Source organism: Cervus canadensis, chromosome 30 (assembly GCF_019320065.1).
Source record: "Cervus canadensis isolate Bull #8, Minnesota chromosome 30, ASM1932006v1, whole genome shotgun sequence".
Lineage (NCBI taxonomy): Eukaryota > Metazoa > Chordata > Mammalia > Artiodactyla > Cervidae > Cervus > Cervus canadensis.
This window is the reverse complement of record NC_057415.1, coordinates 15,303,800-15,325,604: the sequence shown is the minus strand read 5'-3', so window position 1 is coordinate 15,325,604 and position 21,805 is coordinate 15,303,800. Positions and strand designations below refer to the sequence as shown.

General features: G+C 43.9%; 1 protein-coding gene across 5 annotated transcripts in view; it reads left to right on the top strand.

The window, feature by feature from the left end:
* PTCH1 (patched 1) overlaps window positions 1-21,805 on the top strand; it is a 69,358-nt gene that overhangs the window by 35,171 nt on the left and 12,382 nt on the right. For 4 of the 5 annotated variants that reach the window (XM_043453921.1, XM_043453919.1, XM_043453922.1 and 1 more), the window contains 12 exons: window positions 163-310; window positions 1,139-1,270; window positions 1,696-1,851; window positions 2,531-2,629; window positions 3,125-3,250; window positions 8,753-8,871; window positions 9,498-9,900; window positions 10,326-10,635; window positions 15,217-15,359; window positions 17,370-17,553; window positions 19,029-19,309; window positions 20,740-20,877. In XM_043453921.1, coding sequence (XP_043309856.1) covers window positions 163-310; window positions 1,139-1,270; window positions 1,696-1,851; window positions 2,531-2,629; window positions 3,125-3,250; window positions 8,753-8,871; window positions 9,498-9,900; window positions 10,326-10,635; window positions 15,217-15,359; window positions 17,370-17,553; window positions 19,029-19,309; window positions 20,740-20,877 — 2,239 coding nt within the window. The remainder of the gene's footprint in view (window positions 1-162; window positions 311-1,138; window positions 1,271-1,695; window positions 1,852-2,530; window positions 2,630-3,124; window positions 3,251-8,752; window positions 8,872-9,497; window positions 9,901-10,325; window positions 10,636-15,216; window positions 15,360-17,369; window positions 17,554-19,028; window positions 19,310-20,739; window positions 20,878-21,805) is intronic. The other variant, XM_043453920.1, reaches the window with a different exon arrangement.

Genomic DNA, 21,805 nt, shown 5'->3' with positions numbered 1-21,805 from the left:
ATCTATTAAATAAAATAACCATCCAGGTCCCATTTTAATGGAAACATGTGCTCACGTAGGACAGAATGGCTGCGGTGAGTCAAGGGTGCTGGGTGGGGATTTTGCACAGTGAGAGCTGCTCCCCGGGGATGCTCATGTTGTGGCTTTTCCACCCCATCACAGTGCCCATGCTCTACAGACCATGTTTCAGTTAATGACTCCCAAGCAAATGTATGAACACTTCAAGGGTTATGAGTATGTCTCGCACATCAACTGGAACGAGGACAAGGCAGCAGCCATCCTGGAGGCCTGGCAGAGGACGTACGTGGAGGTAAACGGCTGGTGTTCTGATGCCCTTTGAATCTCAGTACAGACCCCTTAGTTACTAAGTACTTCATTTTCATGTTTTTAAAGCATTGTTTGCATTCACATTTATTTTCATAGTAGGTTGTAATTCTGGGAATCTGGTGGGATGGGAGCTTTTTCCTTTTCTTTCTCCTGAAAATCTTCCTGAGTGATGCTAATTCTAACTCCAATGCCCTGAAACATTGTGAGGAACCAGTTGTGAACCCCAGAGCTGAGGCATAACAGAGTTTAAAAAAACACTTGGTTAGCAAGAAAAGGTGTCTGGAAAACATTAGCAAGGCATAGAATCTGTTCACAGCTGCAGTCCCCTTGGTTAGGTCATGTGACAGGAGCTGGCCTTTGTTTCCCAAGCAGTGACCTCCGCTGAGCTGCATGTGACCTTTTAAAAGTGGCCAGCAAATGAAAGGGGGGAGGAGGAGTGCCCATAAGAATGAGTTGTTTTGGATTAGGGGGGAACTGATGGACCCGCAGATCAGTTGTAGAGTTATGGAGAGGAGAATAGCAGTCTTAGACGCAGAGTAAATAGAGCTCTCAGAGTGGACTTCAGTTACACAGGCTCGCCAGCTTACTGCAGCTCCACATTCTCACTTGATCAGCAGTAGCCTTCACTGTCCTGCGCCCAGGTGGTTTCATGTTAATCCAAGTCCAAATACCAATCATGTAGAACTCTTTTTAAGGCATCCAGAAGTAGTGGGGGTTAGGCAAAGGGGACATGTCACTAGAAGTCTGTGCTCTTGAAGCTCACCGCAGCTCGAGTCCCATCTGGGAATTTATCCTTGCGTTGTGACCACAGGTGGTTCATCAGAGTGTTGCTCAGAACTCCACTCAGAAGGTCCTTTCCTTTACCACGACGACCCTGGATGACATCCTCAAGTCCTTCTCTGATGTCAGCGTCATCCGAGTGGCCAGTGGCTATTTACTGATGGTAATAGTCAATTCACTTCTTCCGGGGGAGGAGGGGGTTGGTTTTGTTTTTCAGTTTTTACCTTTTCATGACTGCCCCTGCTTCTTAACTGCTCTTAACACACACGTGCATCCAAGACAGTGAGAGCTCGGCTTCATAACGGTTTAAAAAGTGGTCATGTAAAGCATTTATTACCGTTTGCAGTTTGCCCATCTTTGACTTGTATCATTTCGTGTGATGTCTGTAATGTAAATTTTTGTTGTTGTTGGGATTTAATAAGTTCTACCTTTTGATTTGGGGTGACGGGTGGGGGAAAACATTAGAATCTTTACACATTCTAATGTTTGGCTTTTGTTTTGTGTCTCCCCCTCCCTCCCCCCTCCTCCAATTCCCCTTCATTCCTTCACCTCCCTCCCCAACCCCTGCCCCAACTGTTCTGCTTGCAGCTTGCCTATGCCTGTTTAACCATGCTGCGCTGGGACTGCTCCAAGTCCCAGGGTGCCGTGGGGCTGGCTGGCGTCCTGTTGGTTGCACTGTCAGTGGCTGCAGGATTGGGCCTGTGCTCATTGATCGGGATTTCCTTTAATGCTGCAACAACTCAGGTACTAAAGGAGCCATCCGTCCGCTGTTCGTTGACAAACTCCCCTCCTCTCCAGGCTCGGCCTCGTTGGCCTCCTGCGTGTCCGTGTCACCTAAAGGGTCTTCCCGTCTTTTTCCGCTTGGATGCCCCATTCCTCAGAGTGCTGTCTCTAAATGGACCACTTGACAGTGGGCAGGTCTGAATGGGCTTGTTGATTAGTCAGGGATGCCTCACTTATCAGTGGAATTTGTATCGTGTATTCGAGCAGTGGGTCTTAATCTTGAATGTTCATTAGCATCACCTGGAGGGCTTGTGCAACCTGACTGCTGGGCCCCATCGCCAGAGTCTCTAATGCAGCCCATCTAGGGTAGGGGCGGCTAGCCAGCTCCTATCACTGCTGGTCTAGGGCTCACGCGCTGAGAACCACTGCTTTAAATGAGTTAGATTCCTTTTCATTTATTAACTTAAAAAATTATTGTACATGAAACTTAGAAATAGTAATGTACAAGATCTGCTGTGAGCTACAACTTCTACATATGGGGATTTAACTATCAGATAAAAGTAAATTTTTCACATGAGTGCATGGAAGCTGTCCTTCAGGTAACTACTAGGGGTGCTGGTGGCAATGTTTTAAATAGCTTTAGGATTCCCAGAATTGGACCGCATTTGTCTAATGTCACTGTGCTGTGTCTCCACTACAGGTTTTGCCATTTCTTGCTCTTGGCGTTGGTGTGGATGATGTCTTTCTTCTGGCGCATGCATTTAGTGAAACGGGACAGAATAAAAGAATTCCCTTTGAGGTAATAGAAAAACAAAAGAAGAAAGCTTTGAGGAAAGCAGAAGTCCCTCTGTGTTCCTTGAGTGTTTGTCCTTTCCCTTTTCTCAATCTGGCCCAGTAACTATTTGAGTCACAAGTCAGAAGATACATTGCTGACTGTAAATAAGTAAGTTAGAAGAATCTTAGGACACTTGTTCCAAAGTGCACATTTGTTTCTGTGAGTTTCTTGGTCACCTTATTCTCATTTCTCCTTGCCCCTTTTTAATCATATTAAAATTTTACTTAAATAATTATCTTGCAGCGTTGTGCTTTGGGTCGAAATGACCATGAGCAACACACCTATAGATAGGTTTTCAGTGTTGGTGTTAGAGAGAAAGGCAGAGATGTCTCCTCACATAAGCGTTGTAAAATACTGGTTCTCTTGTTTTGCCACTGACTTGAATTGTTCATTGTTCAGACAACATGTGGTCTGAGGCCCCACCTCGCAGCTCCCAGCACTGTGGTTTCTCTTTCTCAGGACAGGACCGGGGAGTGCCTCAAGCGCACAGGAGCGAGCGTGGCCCTCACCTCCATCAGCAACGTCACAGCCTTCTTCATGGCCGCTCTGATCCCAATTCCCGCTCTGCGGGCGTTCTCCCTGCAGGTGCGTCTCCAGGGACCGGGGCTACGAGCACTGTGCTCACAGTGAGCCTCCTAGGTCTCCTTTTCTCCACTGATGTGCTTACGGTCCTACCACCATGAACTAAAGAAGCAGGCCAGCGTTCGGGGCTGTCTCTTCTGGGGTGGATGCTTCTTTAAGCAATGACGCTGGCACTCCCTTTCAGGCAAAGTTCTAGGGTTCTTTCTTTCCTTTCAAGCCCTGTAGCTCCAAAGCCCTGAGGCCTGGGCATCCTCATAACCTATTGCAATAGGTAGTTGCCCTTTTCTTTAGAGTTAAACTAAAATGGTACAGGGCCACTCTGTGGGATGCCTAGAAGCCGCTGCTCCAGATGTGCAGGAGTCCTTGGATTGGTCCCTGGAGCAACCAGTTCTTAATCACCCCTGCTTCTAAATTCTGTGCTCGACTGCCCTCCCCTGCTGGCCACCCTCTCTTGATTTCCCTGAATGAAAGTGGAGAAAGCATTAGTCACTAAGTCGTGTCTGACTCTTTGTGACCCCATGGACTGTAGCCCGCCAGGCTCCTCTGTCCATGGGATTCTCCAGGCAAGAATACTGGAGTGAGTAGCCATGCTCTCCTCCAGGGGATCTTCCTGACCCAGGGATTGAACCCGGGTCTCCTGCATTGTGGGCAGATTCTTTACCTTCTGAGCCACCAGGAAAGCCTTGAGTTCCCTAAAGCAGCCCCCAACACAAAGCCAGTGCACAAATCAGACTCGCTGACATGGGATGAGGTTGCAGGGTAGCCCAGGCTAGACGAGAACATAAAAGTGAGCATGAGGTACTTCACCGGGTGAGGAGATGTTGGCCAGTCTCTGCCTGGTGGAGTTCCCTGGTCCCTTGTTTGCCACTTTTCCTTCCTTGGTTCACCCTCCAGTCTCTCCTGGTCCCTCTTCTCTTTCCTTTTGGTTTCCTACCCCATTCTCAAGCTGCCCCCCAAAACTCAGAATTCCTCTCCCTTTCTTACGCGAGTTTGTCCCACTTGGTTCCGCTCCTTCCAAACCAGGCCCTTTCACACCTAGAGGCCTCTGACATGTTTTGCCAGGGAGCCAGCTGAGTTGTAAGAATGAAGAGTTCCCTCAACTGGGGATGCAGCTATGGTATGGGCATTGCTCTTCAGCTGCTCGAAACTCATGGGACATCCTGAAATTGGTCAACACAGCAGATAAAGAAGGCTACTTGACCAGTCTGTGACATGGTCTTCCTCAAAGATATTATTGAGGTTTTGTGAGTTAAATTCAAATTTTAAAGCTTCAACTGTTGTCCAAGAAAGATTAAAGAAGCAGTGACTTTCCTTTCTCTCTGTCTCTTACAATGCAATAGTAACTCATGAGATGGCCAGGTTTTTAAAGGAAATATTTTGTTGCCACTTTTTAAACTCTTGTTACATCAGTCCAGCTTTATTCAATCACCAAAAGGTTCTAAGGATTGTGACCAGGAGAAGAAATTGACAAATCATAGATTAGGTTGCTATTTATATTTTTATTAACACACTCAGCTCTTTTTTAGCCTTCAGATACGAATCTTGTTTCACTAATCACCTATATAGGCCTCAGCAACTAGTGATCTTACTAGATGTGGACACTACACTTGTTTAATACTTGGTATAAAATTTTGTACCCATCATTATAACCACCAGAACCCCCAAAAGAGAAATAACTAAAAAAGGTTCTTTTCATTTTTATTATAAATATATAAAAAATAGAAGTAGTGAGTGAATAAATGAACAAAGTTAAATCTGAAAGTGGGACCAGAGTTCAAGGAAAATGAAAATATATCTAACTGCTCAGTAATACGAAAGGTAAATAGCAGATGCCCACTAACTATTAATTTTTTTGGTACAGCTGAAGTTGTAGGATGCCTTTTGCAAAGGCATGCATGTGTGCAACACCCGTTGACAGCCTGCTCTTGTCCTGTGTACAGTGGATTCTGGCACTGAGAGATTGTTCTAGAGTCTTTGAACAGCGGGACCCTCCCTCTTGCCTCTGTCCCTCTCTGCCTGCCTTTTCCCTCTGTTCTGGCTGCCTCACACTCCTTCTTTTCTTCTTGTCCCTCTCTCTCATTTCTCCTGTTCTCTCAGTACAAACTGATGATTCATCAAGGCATACTCTCCTTTAATGATATCCTATGGTGTGGTGGTCTGAAAAGCTACATGAGTTTTCCTTACGCCTTTTAGAAAATCCAGTTCGCTAAGTTCTCCTAAGGTAAGCACCTTACTGAGACGAATTGAATGCTGTTGGTTTTGCACTTCTATTCCAGGGTACTGGAGTATCTAGAAAATTGGATCTACAGCTTCTAGGAATCTTCATTTATTACAAAATGGCCTCCTGTGATACTGGTTCATTCTCTGTTTTTTTTTTTTTTTTTTAACAAAAAGGATGGAAAATGTAAGGGAAAAAAAGCATGCCATGATTTTTGCAGTAGCCATCAGAAATTTTATGCTTGGTTCCCTTTAAAACGTGCTGACATTTGAAATTGACCATTATATAATTTCTCTTTCCTTTAGTTACCATGTTAAGTTGAAACTTTGGTTATTCATTTGCACTTGTATTTTCAGGATGCTATAGTTTAAGCATCTAAAGGGATATATCCAAAACATTTCTGTCCAGTAATAAACCTACATTTAGAATTTTTCCCTGTCAAGCTTTTTCAATTTTGTAACCTTGTCAAAATAAATAGATTTTTTTCCCCAAAGAAACCTCCTTGTCAGTCTTCACCATCTGTCCAAATGCCACCTCTATACCAGAAAGCAGTGGCACTGTCTATAATTCTTTGAGAACCAATGCCATGCACCAGGGTTTTGCTGGTAACTGAATGGTATTTTTTCTTCAATGAAAACTCCTGAAACAGGATGTCTTATTGTTCCAGATGGTAAGAGGGTTTAGATGAGGGCCCCTCTAGGCAGGCCAGTTCCTCTCTGTTCTGCAAGTGTCTCAGTGGGGCCACCATAGATGCTTTGCAGGGGAATGGGACATTTCCTTTAAGCACAGCAATTAGAGTTGATTGATGGTATAAAATCATCCCCATCAGCTTTTCACATTTACCTAAAATTTCTTAAACTGTTCTTTGCTCTAGTGGTGACGCTTCTCTTACTGAAAAATTCTTGCTGTTTGTTTTTACCATTTCAGTGCTCTTTAGAGGATATTGGAGTTCTACTACTTTCTCGTCAGAAAATACCCTACTTGTGTATTTAATAAGCTGTTGGACAATAAGCTGAGATGGGAGGCTACCTTGGGTTTCTTCTTTCATTGTTCCATTTCCACCACAAAGAGACCCAAGTAAGATGCCCATCAAATTTCTTGGATGGATGAGGCTTGTATCAGATGTATCTCCCAGCCACTGCAGAAGCATCAGTGTTGTTCTGGCCACAACATCTGGGCCACCTGTATACATGTTCATGTATATGAACTTTTTCACAGTCTCTGCTCCCATCCCCGGGAACTTTTATTCAAAATGAGAAGCCCAGAGATTCTTATTGTATTGTACTCCTGAATTCTAAGCATGACTCTAATAAAAAGAGAAGCTCAAAGGATCCAACCCCCAAGGCTGAGGTTTCCTGGAAAACCCTTGAGCATCAGACCCATTCTCCCCTCTGTTCTGATTGGTCAGGAATCCTACCTTCCCCCCCACCCCCCATCACCATGTCTGTCCCCTGAGACAGACACATCAAGCCTGAGTCTGATGGGAACCTCAGGTAGGTGACCTTCCTCTGCACCACTGGCTTATTAGGTAACAGGGATGACAGCAGCACTAATGTCTGCCTCCTGGTTGCAGCGGGAATCAAATGGATCCAGTGTAACTTAGCTACCGGACCTCCCATCACTCCTGCCCCTTTCTCTTACTCTAACAGAATTTTAAACTTAGCAGTGCTTCATAGCTCCTAAACTCAGACACCACCTATTGAATTTCCTCCGCACATCCTTCCTGGCTTCCCCAAAATCCTTTTTTGTCTTCTCCATCTCCCAAGAAACCTTTTTTGACGACCCTCCCCACCCCCATGTGTACCCCCAACTGCATGTTCCCCCTCCTCTGAGCCACTCTGGAACTCTGGCCTGCTTTTATTACTACATTTATCAGCCTAAACTGTAATTTGTTTCTGGCTGTGTCTTTTCCTTGAGAACAGAATTTTTGTCTTATTTATCTTTGTGTCTTCCATATCTAATATGGATCCCTGACTTTTTAAATTATTTGCCTCTTAGATTAATCCTCTAGTCAAAATAGTGAGTTGCTTGTAACATATTAGACAGGTCTTTAAAATACCTTACGACAGTGGCCGGTTAACATGTTTCATAATTTTTGAGTTGATGAGCAGTTTTCAAGGCAGGTTAAAAAGAGAGGGATCGAGTCATTTTTAAGAGACTCTTGGTTATTTTTTGGTTTTGTAGACTGGACAGAGTTATTAATCATTGAAAAGCATCTCTCCAAAACTTGGGCTTGCATTTCACCTCAAGCATAAATTCAAAAATTACTGTCCAAAGACATTTGCGAAGTTCTCTGATATTGTTTCATACCACTTATAATCAAGTTTTCTTTTCTCACCCTGGGACATTTACCCAGTTTGAGATGGGTTTTACAACTAAGCAGTTCTTTGAAAAACCTCGTAAGAGGTTTTATTTTCCAAGCAAATTTCTGATGATTTCTCGGTTGCTTAGCATTCCACTCGCATTTTTTCATCGTGCTGCTTCTTTCCATGCCTTTCTGAATGGGAGAGCCTTTCAACTGTCTTCTGTTGACTTTCCCCTATTAACAGCCCAATTGTATAATTTTTACTAGGTCAGCAGGAGACTTGCCAAAGCACTACAGAATCTAGCCCCATGTTTATTCTAGGTTATGGAGTGACTTTTGAATCTGTAGCTATTTATTCTGCATACTAGAATCACACACAGGAATTTCTGCTTAACTCTCCTTGACCTTTTATGTTACTGTGCTCACACACACCCCCAGGCTACTCCAGAGGCTATTTGGAATGTGCCTATTAAACACCTCAGGGGATGTGTTTGAAATTTTATTTCATGTTTTAAAGGTGACATTTTGATATACTCGATCCACTTTATGTATAAAATTTCTCAGTGTAAAACCAGGGCTGCGTGAACTCTTAGGAACATTCTAAGAGGAAAATGTTTCTTTTTGTCTTAAAGTAAAATATCAAGTATATTCTTTGTTCTGCCTTTGTCAGTTTGGTTTGGTTAGGTTGCTCCAAAATGTTAGTTTAGTTTAGGTCCTGTGTTTGTACCCCATGGACTCATAGAATTATTAGAGATGGAAAGGATCAGAATGATGAGTCCCTCCTGTTATATAGTCAGATGGTCTGTTAGTGATGGACGAGAAGCAAAGTGATAAGAAATTCCAGCATCTATTTTGGGTTTAAATACCTCAGTAGGAAAGTGAAAGAAGGATGTTGTTTAAAGCATCTTTATTTTTTCAAAGCTGTCCTCTGACTGGGAGGAGATGTGTTAGTGACCTCTTCATTTTTTTTTTTCCCTCCCAGGCGGCTGTAGTAGTGGTGTTCAATTTTGCTATGGTTCTGCTGATTTTTCCTGCAATTCTCAGCATGGATTTGTATCGACGTGAGGACAGGAGATTGGATATTTTCTGCTGTTTTACAAGGTACATTTTCTGTCTGCTGTGGCCCTTATTTGTTGGGAACATAATGGTAATGTTTAGAGAACTTTTTAGTCTGTGCACTTGGAAGGAAGTGTAGTTAACAGTGTGCTGGACACGGGAGATGATGGACAGAGGATGCTTCCTCAGGGGGATGTCAGGGTCAAGGGGGCTCTCCCCTCCCTTGAGCATCCTCATAGCCCCAAGGTGGTGATACACGGTCATTGTTTATCACACACCAATGTTGCTGATCGTTGGGAGTGTGTTGTATCTCTATGAGTTAGGGCAGAACAATGGTTTAAAACCACCATCTGGAAAAAATATCACCCTTTGGGTGGTTTGCATTTTGAGTCTTTTTTTTTTTAAAGGAATTCTGCATTAAAGAGGTTCATCAGCATGTAACTTGATTTTTGTCAGCCAGATTCAGGATCAACCATCCATCTGGCCTCCTTTGACTTACTTATGTCTCTCTGTCCAGATAGATAAATCAGACGATGTTTGTGGAGTTCAGTGATAACATTTTGTTCCTAAATCAGAGCTATGTAGAGTGGGCAGTATCAGTCATTGGCAAAAATGAAGGCATTGTTTCCTTGTTTCAGTATCCCACTGCAATATAATTCCCCCTCTTTCAGCCCCTGTGTCAGCAGAGTGATTCAGGTTGAACCCCAGGCCTACACAGAGACTCACGATAGCACCCGCTACAGCCCCCCACCCCCCTACAGCAGCCACAGCTTCGCCCATGAGACCCAGATCACCATGCAGTCCACGGTGCAGCTTCGCACAGAGTATGACCCCCACACGCACGTGTACTACACCACCGCCGAGCCACGCTCCGAGATCTGCGTGCAGCCCGTCACCACGGCTCAGGACACACTCAGCTGCCAGAGCCCTGAGAGCACCAGCTCCACGCGGGACCTGCTCTCCCAGTTCTCGGACTCCAGCCTGCACTGCCTTGAGCCCCCCTGCAGCAGGTGGACACTCTCATCCTTTGCTGAGAAGCACTATGCTCCTTTCCTCTTAAAACCAAAAGCCAAGGTAATTACCAAAACAGAAGACTCTGTTCTTCAAAAAAATAACAAAGCAGGCGCCTTTGAAATTCACTGGATTGCTTCTTCAGATGTGATATATTTCAGGCCTCCTAACGAGTCAGCCCATTTAGAGCTGGAGGCCATTTTAATGAGCTCATCTTCTACAGGCATGAATCTCTATGTGGCAAATGTTTCTTTCGAATTTACATCGACTCCTTGCATTTTTAACATTTTATTCTTTGTGAGCTTGTTTTAAAATGCAGTTACCATGATTTTCTGGTTTTTTTTTTGCTCTGGAACAACAACCCCTACATGCTGTTTCCAGGCAGTATTACGGGAAGAGTGAGGTATAAACCAGACAGCTCATCTTTGTCAAGAGAGAGTCGGTTATGTTCCTCTGGGTCTGATCTCGGGCCCCTTATTCTGTTGCAGGTCGTGGTGATCTTCCTTTTCCTGGGCCTGCTGGGGGTCAGCCTTTATGGGACCACCCGAGTGCGTGATGGGCTGGATCTTACAGACATTGTGCCTCGGGAAACTAGAGAATATGACTTTATTGCTGCACAGTTCAAATACTTTTCTTTCTACAACATGTATATAGTCACTCAGAAAGCAGATTACCCGAATATCCAGCACTTACTTTATGACCTTCATAAGAGTTTCAGTAATGTGAAGTATGTCATGCTGGAAGAAAATAAACAGCTTCCCAAAATGTGGCTGCACTACTTCAGAGACTGGCTCCAAGGTAAGATGCTGCTGGAGGGCACTCATCCTTTGTGAACATTCACCATTTGGTCTTTAGTGTGTCCGATTTCCACAGGTTCTCTTTGTTCACTTTACTCAAGTGTTAGATTATAATGTAACACTGACATGTTTCATTGAGTTCTATGGATTGCTTAACATTCTTAAATAGACTCTGGGGCAGCTCCCAAATCTGGTTTTTACCTGTAAAACAATGCAGACAATTCAAATAGCCAATTCAGAAACTTCTGTAAGAATTTATGAGTACACAGTAGGAAATGGGAAAGTAGGTTATAAAATATGGAGCTGGATGCTTCTAGTACTTTTTTTTTGGAATGGTGGTTAGTTTGGTGACCAAGTGAAATTCAAGTGTTGATGGAATTTCTAGGCTGACTCGCTGCCAGATCATAGCTTACTACACAAGTAGTTTGCATCATCGGAGAATAAAATTTAAAATTCCATATTTTGACTGTCTCTTGACTTGGCATATGAAATAAATTTAAATACTCAATCGCATCTGATAGTATATCATAAATAATCAATTCTGCTTTAAAATGTCTTTCTTAGCTTCTTACCTTGTCCTTAGAGACATTTCTAGGAAATAGTAGTAAACTGGAGAGAAAGAAAAAAGGGCCTAAATTTGCTCCTAACTGTTGATTGAATATGAATGTATTCAGTAATTCTAAGAACATCTGTTCATTTATTATGTGTTGACACATGCAAAGTGAAGTGGAGAATCAAGATAATTATACACACAATTCAAGCAAAAATAGTCTTACTGAAATACCCAAATAATTATGGCCCCAACATTTTTTGGCTTAAGTTATCCAAATGATTGTCTTAATTTCCCACTTAATTAGGCTTGTTTAAACACAGATTTAAATGCCTTTTTTGGTCTTAAGTCAATACACTTGTATGTAAAGATTAAGCAGCCAGTTTCCCTGTGAGTTTGCATGAAATGGTGAACAATGTGAATTCGACTGAAAATTGTTCAATACAGATTCTAGCTTTGACTCATATTCCCAGAGTTTTGTTCTTGCGTGTATATCAGATTTGACCTCTTTCTGAGGAAGGCAAAGAGAACTACATGACATTAACATTATTTTTTAACATGCTCATGAGATTAATTTAAATTTTTTCCAGGTCTTATTTTTTACAGTAGTATGGGAAGCAGTGGTTTTTTTCAGATAATGAATCAAGAGGACCCAGAAAGTTGAGAGATTCCCTGCTTTTCACTTTCCCCCCTTTGGCCAAAGACATGCAAATAGCTTGCCACAAATAACAAAGAGATCTGCAGAGCACTGCCAGTATCTGAGAGAAGAAGGGTTATTGTGGAAGTGATTCCAGTGTCTTTGGCCATTCCTTTGGATGCTCAGTATGGCATGTTAGGCGGAGCTTGGGAAGGGGGCAGCAGGGCATTGTCTCCAGGCAGTGCAGAAAGCTAACCTTTTTATAGCGTATTATAAAGTATCCTCATGCTTTCATCCTTTTAAAGACCTAAAACATTTGGACTTGAGAATCTTTTTAAAAGGTGTGCTTGAATCCTGTTTTCATTGCTAAGTGAACAACACCCATCTAGACCAAGTAAGACCCATTCATGGCCCCTGATCTGGGTCCCAGCCAGACCAGATCTCTGCCTCTGACTCTGCCAAGGTCCAGCAGAGCTCTGTACACAGAAGGCCAGATACTGGGACCACCAGCTGCCTAGATGCTTTTCGGGCCTTTTGTATGGTTGATTTGGTCTTTGAACATTTATTTCCTCCAAGGCAGTGGTTGTCCTTGAATCAGCTTTCCTTCAGAACATTTTGGGTAGTTATAAGTGATGGGACCCTCATTAGAAAACCATGTCATCCCATTGGTCTTTAGCAACATTCCAGTAGTCTTTTTAAGGGAGGAGGGGTTTACTCATAAAAATATATAATCAAAATACAGAAAGTATCTCAAATGTCACCTTTAAACATATACGCAAATGAGGTGACCTTAGTGATAAAACCATATTGTACGAATGGTGTTTGTTTATATTTCACACTGAGTTACACAAATAAAATTTAGATTAACATTTTCTTTTTAAACTTTTGTATCAAAGAAAAATTGACAATAGGGATAATTAAGTCAAAACTTCACACTAGGAAATAATTTCTGGTATAAAATATTTTAAAAGTTCTAGCCAAAATTTCATGTTTTGCTATAAAATAAGTGAAATCACAGTTCTTTCCTGCAGTGCATGTGTTGGAATATGAAGTGTTAGCCAAGGGAAAAGCAAATTCCTGTTCCTTGTTTTGTGTCAAGATTGTATAATGTGTGTGCACTTAGGCCAAAACTTATTACTTGAGGTTTTTGATAATTAGTCAGAAAATAATATACTAATTATGAAAGAACTTACCTTTTCTGTGAAGTCAGTGATTATTTTTCATTCATCCTGAAGCCCCAGCAGAGTGAATGGCAAGTAGGGGCCAGCAGCGTCAATGATGAGTTGAACTAAATAGCCAGTGAGGGTGACCTCCCCAAATCAGATCCTTCTTTCTTTGTCTCACTCGAGGTTGTCTTCGGAGTATAAATATCCGACAACCACCCTCAGATTTTTGGGGCCCCCTGTTTGCCACTTTATATCATTGGTGCCCATGTTAGCTCTGCTGTCTTATTCTTGAGGCTTCAACAAATGCGTCCAGGGCACTGCAGTGCATTCAGGGCAGTTCAAAGCATCTGTGGTTCAAGCCAACTCTGGAAGAGGCTGCCTCTTCAGAGGTTAACTCCAGCACTTAGCTGCTGTGTGGCTTTCCTTACACCACTTCACCATCCTAAGCCTCGGTTTTCTCATCTGTAAAATAATACTAGCAGGCTTAAAAACTCATGAGGTTTTAAGAATTAAATGAGAGGTAATCAGTGTAAAATGCTCAGACAGCCCCGCACTCACTATAAGCCTGAGCTGCTCCTCAGGATTAGCAGGTCAAGAGGAAAGGGTTAAAGTGCCATGGAAGCCACAAAGTGATGAAAATTCTATTATGGTGAAGAAACCAGAACAGGCCTCTTTTCTGGGGGGTTGTGGGGTAGAGGTGGTTTTTTTCTCTCCTGTTTGTTTTTTCCAAAAACCAAAAAAAAAAAAAAGCTTTAGGTAATAAAATAACATCTGTTCAATACTGAGGGCTGTGTGCATGCCTCGCCATGAAAAACAGTCTGTGTGCAAGGGCAGCGCGGCCGTTCCCGGTGGTCTCCCCACCCGGCCTTGCAGCCGCTCCATTCTCCCCAAACAGGGCCTTCTTTCACCACGGAGCCCGCGGGCCTCGTCCCCAAATTGTTCCTGTGAAAACAATGCCCACAGCAGAGGTTTAGAGAAGATCAGACAGACAGAGAGCGCGAGAGAGGGTCTGTGCTTTCCTCTTCCCTCAGCTTCAACCCCCACTTTGAGCTCTAAACACGGAACCAGTTCTGTGTGTTGGGAGGCGTCGGGGGCGGGGGGTGACTTTGAAGTGACTGAAGACCCTCCGTCCATTCTTACCACGTCTAACCTGTGCATGTGCAGCCAGTTCACAAGACGTGGCTTCTTGGGGGCTGGGACTCTGGAGTTCTACGTGGGAGGTGATTTGGGGGTGCAGGGCAACGAAAGGGGTGAGGGTGTCGAGGAGACTGTGTGCGAGCCAGCAGTTGCTCAGCGCCTCAGGCCGGGTCACCAGGGCCCTGTTTCCTCTTCCAACACGCTTATCTCTTTACAGCTGTAGCCAAACCGTCAGGTCTGTAATGATGGTTTTGATTACAGAGGCCAAGCGCAGCTGTGTGTGGTGGGCTCGCCCATCCCCCAAGCCCACAAAGCTCTTTCCTTCCCCCTCCCCGGCCTTGCGGTTTGTCATCTGTTCTCACAGAGCCCCCTTGTATTGGCCTGTGGCTTCCTGTTCTCAATCTGATCCAAATTTACCCTGTGAGGTATTTCCCTGCACACACGCGCACACAAGATCTGTCCTCCCCCCCCTCCTCCGCACCCCCTCTTCCAGGAAGGGTGGCAAAGAGGAAGAGAACAGTCGAGAGTGAATAGGTGTTGGCTGTGATCTTTACACAACCTGGCAGCCGATCCCACAGCTTGTGTTAGCTCCACAAGTCGAACAGATGGAACAAATTGACAGAATCATGTTCACTCACCCTGGGCTGGAGAAGCAACTCAGTTGCTGTTTGAAGTTGGGGGGTTTGAATGTGTTTTTCCTGCTCTGAATGGAATTTCTGGTTGTATTGAGGAACCCATGGCTTAGTACCTAATGTGTAACAAAACAGTGTTTGAGCCTTGTGTGTCTTCTGCACCCAGCTTTCTCTTGCTTTCTTGTGACCTGGGGGAGAAGAGGGGGAGTTTGGGGTTAAAACACGTGTATTTGTTTCCTAGAAATGAATATTCCCTCCCTTCTGCCTATTGAAGCAGTGATTATCAGCAACCTGAAGTTCATTCATAAAACACATGAGTATCACGTGAAATCAAGAATAAGCAGAATACAGAGTGCTTGGAGTTGATGGCAAACACTTGCCTGTCCTCAGCCTACCCCATTAGGACCAGGATCAGTCTGGTTAAGAGTTATAATGTATTACACACATCTGCCTTTTCTAGGACTTCAGGATGCATTTGACAGTGACTGGGAAACCGGGAAAATCATGCCAAACAATTACAAAAATGGATCGGATGATGGGGTCCTTGCCTACAAACTCCTGGTACAAACCGGCAGCCGTGATAAGCCCATTGACATCAGTCAGGTACTCTCACTTTACACCTTATACCTTGGGAGCTTCGGAGAGAGTTGTTGAGCAGGGCTTTGGGGCTTTTGATCCCACTGGATAATTGTGTGACTACAGGCAAACCAGAGCGCCTCACCTTGCTCATCTGTCAAATGGGGACAAGTGTGTTACTTACCTTCAGAGCAGTTGTTAGAACAAAGTATAGTTGAGGCAGTGCAGATTCTTTGAGATGTGAGACATACTGCGCTTCATTGTTCTCTTTTGAATTCTAGTCCTTGTCACCGTGTCAGTCTTGGTTATATTCAGACTTGGAAAGGTGAGTCATTTGGGTAGCAGAATTTGAAAAATGGAAGTTGGGGTGATGGATGGGTTAGGAGAGGTTACTAGCAGGATGGGAATATTTGTTAGGTTTGATTCCTTTGGGTCACTGCGGCCTGAGGGGTAGAGGAGGACAGACAGATTGCTCTGTCATGAGTGAGGCAGACGGAAATGCAGATCTTTGGACTCTCCGTGGACTCACTGTTGTGCTCACCCCCGAAGAACAAGAGCTGTTTCTGTTTGGTAATCATATTCTCTAGCTGCATTTGCCTCTTGGCTGTGACACTTGGATTCCAGCATGTCCCCTCTGATTCCTTGGGCATACTGGTGAGGGCATTTGGACCCTTCACATTTCAGAGGAGTCCAGCCCCACTCCTGGCTTCCCCAGGTCCTCCTCCCTCCGTTCTTTGTAGCTTACTTGCTTCACCTTCAGGCAGAAAACCGTCATGCTAATGATCTTCCCAGCAGCTCTGTTTATTGTCTCCCCATTTTTGCTGGCATTAAAGGTGACAGATTTACAAAGTACATTGTTCAGAGTTATTATGGAGTGTGAACTCGGTGCTTTATGGCCGCATGCGGCATGCTGTCAGGCTTGACAAGGATGCAGGCAGAGGAGTCTGTCTGAGAGATGGCAGGGGGATGCTGGGGGCTGGGTTGGTTTTAGGGCCCAGGGACACCGTGGAACAAATGTGATTGGGCCAGGCCGCCAGACATCACTTCCTCTGCCTGGGAGGGAGAAAAGCGTGCTGTGTGCACGGAGGCCATGTGAGCTGTACTATGTAATTCCAGAGACGGCTTGAAGACATACAGTTGTTACATATCCTGTGGATTAATTGAATCCAGATCCCTGAAATTTAGTTCTCTCACTCTCCTCCACTTTCTTCCTTTACTCTTTCCCTATTAACTTCTGTCACTGGTGTTTTTCATTTCGTTAAAGATGAAAAGCATTGGAACCAGGTCTCCATCTGAAGTAAACAGGAAAAAATATATGCATACATACATGTGTGTCTGTGTGTATTTCTCTCTGGATGTTTTTCGCCTATACAAGGCCCACAGACCAGCTCTAGAGAGAGCAGTGTTTATTTGGCTTCCTCTTAGGATGTGGCACATATGCTAAATGTGACCACCTCGCTCAGACTAAGATTCCCAGAAAGACCAGGATTATGCACCCGTCCCTTCTACTTTCTGGCGATGGACATCTTTTGAATACACAGGTCATAGGAGGCTAGTGTTAGCAAAATTTATACAGATGTTGTTTTATTTTTATAGCTCTCCTCCATTTACTGGGTGGCATTTCCTTCAGTGTTAACAGCAGAGGTTAACTGCACACAGACGTGTATGGGGATTCTTGCCAGGTTTTTTTTTCCCCCTTCCCCTCCTATAAATATGTTTCTCCAGATTGTTCATTCTCTGCCTTGGCTGCAGACAGTCTTTTAGCGTTCAGATTTAATTGGTTCAGTCAATTCCTGGGCCATCTGCCGAACTGTGTGTGTGTGTGTATGTGTGTTATAAACATGCCGATTATTGCATTCTCTGATAAGTGCATTTGAAAAGGAACCTAAGGTGTTCTGATGGGATTTTCTGCACTTGCAAACAGAGACATTCTCTTCTTTGTTGCAAATGCTGATGCAGTCCCTGCTTCTCTGTAGGCAGGAGTGTGTTGACCCCAAGCCCCCACTCTGAAAGACTCCTGTTCTCCCCATTTTGCAGCTGACTAAGCGGCGCCTGGTGGATGCAGACGGCATCATTAACCCCAGTGCTTTCTACATCTACCTGACTGCGTGGGTCAGCAACGACCCTGTGGCTTATGCTGCCTCCCAAGCCAACATCCGGCCTCACCGTCCCGAGTGGGTCCATGACAAAGCTGACTACATGCCGGAAACCAGGCTGAGAAGTAAGTAGCCCTCCACTGGACCTGCTCTCTGCTAGGGGCTCCTTGCACCCTGTACTTCCAAGCTCAGTTATAGCCCTTATCCATTGACACCAATTAGGGTTCAAAAGTGTAAACAGAACAGTGTATTTCTTTTAGTTTAAAACTCGGGGAGACAGATGAGGGTGTGTAATCGGATACAACTCATGCTCTATCACACTGAGAAATAAGAGTCTCTAATCTCTCTTTGTGCCTTTGAGTCTAAAACATCCACCAGGCATCTCTCTAATGCCAGCTGTTCCATGTGAAAGCTGGGGACGCCTCCAGGTTGAGTGTTGTTTTACTATTGCAGAGTTTTATCACTGGGGATTATATGTTTATCTTAACTTTGTCAACTCTGGTGTTGAAGGGATTTTTGGCAAGTTGAGTCATTCCTATAAGCCACCAAGCACCTGTACTCTGTCAAAGCTGTTTAAACCGGAGCAGAAAAGTCTGTATACAACAGCGTCCTCTTCCTTTCACCTCTCAGCCCCAACTTTGAAAGGTGGTTCTGGATGGATTTAATTTGCATTTATGTTAGAGATATTAGTTGCTTATACCTTGGGTATGAGGCTGAGGATGGACGTGAGAAAGAAGACAGGTCCCTTTGCGAACATGGCTGGAGAGCGGGCGGGTTGTGCTTCCCTGTATCTAAACCTCAGAGCCTTGTGGCAAGCAGCCAAGGCTTGTCTTAATGAAAATTTATAGTTGAGATTATAATAGGGCAAATCATGTTTAGCAAGTCAGCTGAATGACCCCAAAGGGTCTGGAACACACAACGGCAGTAACTAAATGCTTGTTGTGTGAGGATTTCTTCCCCTGCTGCTGAAGACTTAGCATTGCATTAAAAAAGAAGCATGGAAGGTTTAAGTGTGTAAGATCACTAAAAGGATAAGAAAGTTAAGCATTTTTCTCAGTAAAGCATGACTTTCGAGTTATTTTATTCTCATAAGTGATTAAGTAAAATGGTTTGAACTTAGTGTTTTCACTTCTGTCAACTGAACAGAAAAAAATGTTACCACAATTGAATTCTTAAGTTGTTTAGACCCATTACAAACAATGACTGCTTCTAAAAGATTAAAAATCTAAGGGTAAATCAATACACAGATCACAGTCTCCTCCTCCACCCGCAACCCACCCCCACCCCCCCAAATCAAAAGTTGATTATCATTTAAAATTTTTTAAACCAAAGACTGAAACTGTAAAGACCTTAAGACTACCAAGACTATCACTGGTATTGTTTGTCCTTCGCACTGAAAGAAGAGAAGTAAGCGGACTTTCTTGCTGAGTTTTTTCTCTCCTCATTGCACTTACGGAGAATCTGGAGACTCGCATCTGGGAGGCTAACAGTGGGACGCTTGCTGCATTTTTCCACCTTTGGATGGAGTCTGTTTGCCTGTCTCGGTGTTGCCGGGAACCCCTGGCCCACGGGCCGTCTCCCTGCTGTCTTTTCTGTGCAGTCCCCGCAGCAGAGCCCATCGAATACGCTCAGTTCCCTTTCTACCTCAACGGCCTGCGTGACACCTCGGACTTCGTTGAAGCCATTGAGAAAGTCAGAGCCATCTGCAGTAACTACACGCGCCTGGGGCTCTCCAGCTACCCCAACGGCTACCCCTTCCTCTTCTGGGAGCAGTACATCGGCCTCCGCCACTGGCTCCTGCTGTCCATCAGCGTGGTGCTGGCCTGCACGTTCCTTGTGTGCGCCGTCTTCCTCCTGAACCCCTGGACGGCCGGGATCATTGTGAGTTTATTCTAAGGGTCTTTGTGGAAGTCAAATTCCTTTCAGCATAGCTCTTTCTGCAGCCGGGAAGTTTTGTTTATGTCTGGGCCTCGGGAGGAGGGTATAGATTGCATCATCCATACTGTATTTATTCTACTGGAGGTGGCGAGGTTCAAGCTTAGGTAGAGTCTTTAATGGCCTTAATCTTATGTCCCCTCTCCTATAGCATTAAACTTTTTAGGTAAAGATAGGGGAGTTTTTGAGCACACTTTCCATAATAGAGCTGAGTGTATATTGATACAAACACTCAAAGCATAACTAATTGTTTTTTTAATTCAAGTGTCATTTTGTTACAATACCCATACCAAATATAGAGAAGATTCTTCTAAATGGAGGGATAATTAGAGAAGTTTGGATGGTGGTGTATGGATAAATCATTTTAGAGATGGTTTTGTGTGGTGTATTTGTTTTAACTCTTGGGGAGAAATGATAAAGTATTGCCAATCTATTTTTTTTGCATTCTTTCTCCGAGTATAATGCTTGCAGGATTGAAGCTAGTTTCGTGTAGAGTCTAATAAAATCATGGCAGTGTTTAAATTCCATGAACTGTGGTATAGCCTTCAAAATGCCAAAATTATAAAAACAGAGACCAGGTCTTGTTTCTGCACCATAAGTCTGTACAGCAGGTATGTTTAAAGGTAAATGTTTAGTCTGTAGGAGTTTTCATGGTACTTAAGCAATTGATGTTATCCATCTTTCATTAGCTTATTAAAAGAAAGCAAAGGGAACTTTTATTGTACTTGCCTGCTTGCCCTTCACTGCCTGCTGTCCCCCCACCCCAAGAAGGAAAGATCATTCTCTCCTTCTCTTGTAAAGTTTATTGTTTTATTTGTATTTTCTCCTCTCTGGCCCCAAAAAACTCCAAAGTCTACCTCACGGATTCTTTCCATCTCCCTAGAAATTTTTACAAGGCAGATGAAAGAACAGCAAATAAAAGCTTTTCCCTGGATTTAACTGTTTGCTTTGTCCACCCCAGTGACTCCACATTTCTTCAGAGTGAAGGGGCTGTAACCTGACCCTCATCAGCTGACCATACGTCCCCTCTCTCCTAAGTCATCCTCACTCAGCCCACAGGCTCTCCAAACAAAAGCAAAGCAACTTCTACATAAAAGAATATTTATTCAGCCTGTCCTATCAACTTTCTTTAGGATGGAGGGCAAGGCAACCAAAAAAGTTTCAGCTCAGTTACAAGTTGAAGGATGATCTCTGATGGTTAAGATCAAAACAGAAGGAAACGCCTTGTTTTAAACTGTATTAAATGTGTAGCCAGCAATGAGTACATACGGGTATAAGTCTTCATAGATCACACTCATGGAATAGTTTGGAAAGAATTTTTGCAACACCCAGAGTGTGTTTGTGCCCAGCCACTCATCCTGTGTGTTTTTTCAAAGGTGACAGTCTTGGCTTTGATGACAGTTGAGCTCTTTGGCATGATGGGCCTCATTGGAATCAAGCTGAGTGCTGTGCCTGTGGTCATCTTGATTGCTTCCGTTGGCATTGGAGTGGAATTCACTGTTCATGTCGCTCTGGTAAGGGAGATGGTTTCAGTGAAACCCATGAAAAGGCAACCTGTTTCCTCAAGCTCTTTTAGTTTACAAGTTGGGAACCTTTTCATTTTCTCCACCATCAAGGAGCACATCTGACACCTATCACAGCAAAAGGCTTGGGAGCACGGACATTCCCCAGGAGTGGCTGCAGCTCAGCTGGACTCCTTTCCCTCTGAGGAAATCTAAGAAGCAGGTCATCAAAGGTGGAAGGTAGCCGGGCCGTGTCAGCGGTAGATAGTGTCCTTGGTGTGTCCGAGTGGGCCCAGAAGGATTCTGCTTATTTGCTGTTGTCAGTTGTGGCACAGGTCCTAAAGGTGTCAGCTTTTCCTAGACAGATGTTATATTAAGTATGTGTGTGCACAAATACATACAATTTTTAAAACCACAGTAATAAAGCGGGAATAACATGAGACCATACTCACAGGCATGGTGGGCAGGCATAGTTGAGGGTGAGGTGAATTGGCAGCTAAGGAAATACCCTGGGGCTAATGAACTCCCCACCTGAGCACCACCCCCCACCCCAGTTCCTTGGACCTCCCAGCCTCCAAATTCGTGACAACAGAACATAAAAGAATTAGTGTTGCTCTCCATAGGGATCTTTCCCCTCTCTCTCTGGGCCGAGTCTTGTGAAAAAGGAGGGTGAACTTCAAGAGGAGTCTAATCCATGAGACAAGTCCATCCTATACATTTATCAGAGAATTATTTAAAAGCCCCACAGTGATGTGTAAATTATGTTCCATCCACACTTGTGTTTACATCCGAAGACCTTGGGTTTACATAGGCGTTCAGTAAATACTTATTGACTGAATAAATACTGATGTTTGGAGTACTTGGCCAGAAAACCTAGCACTGGACTTGGATCACATTACTTTTAGCCTTGCTTTTGCAATCTCTAGCATTGGGCTCAACA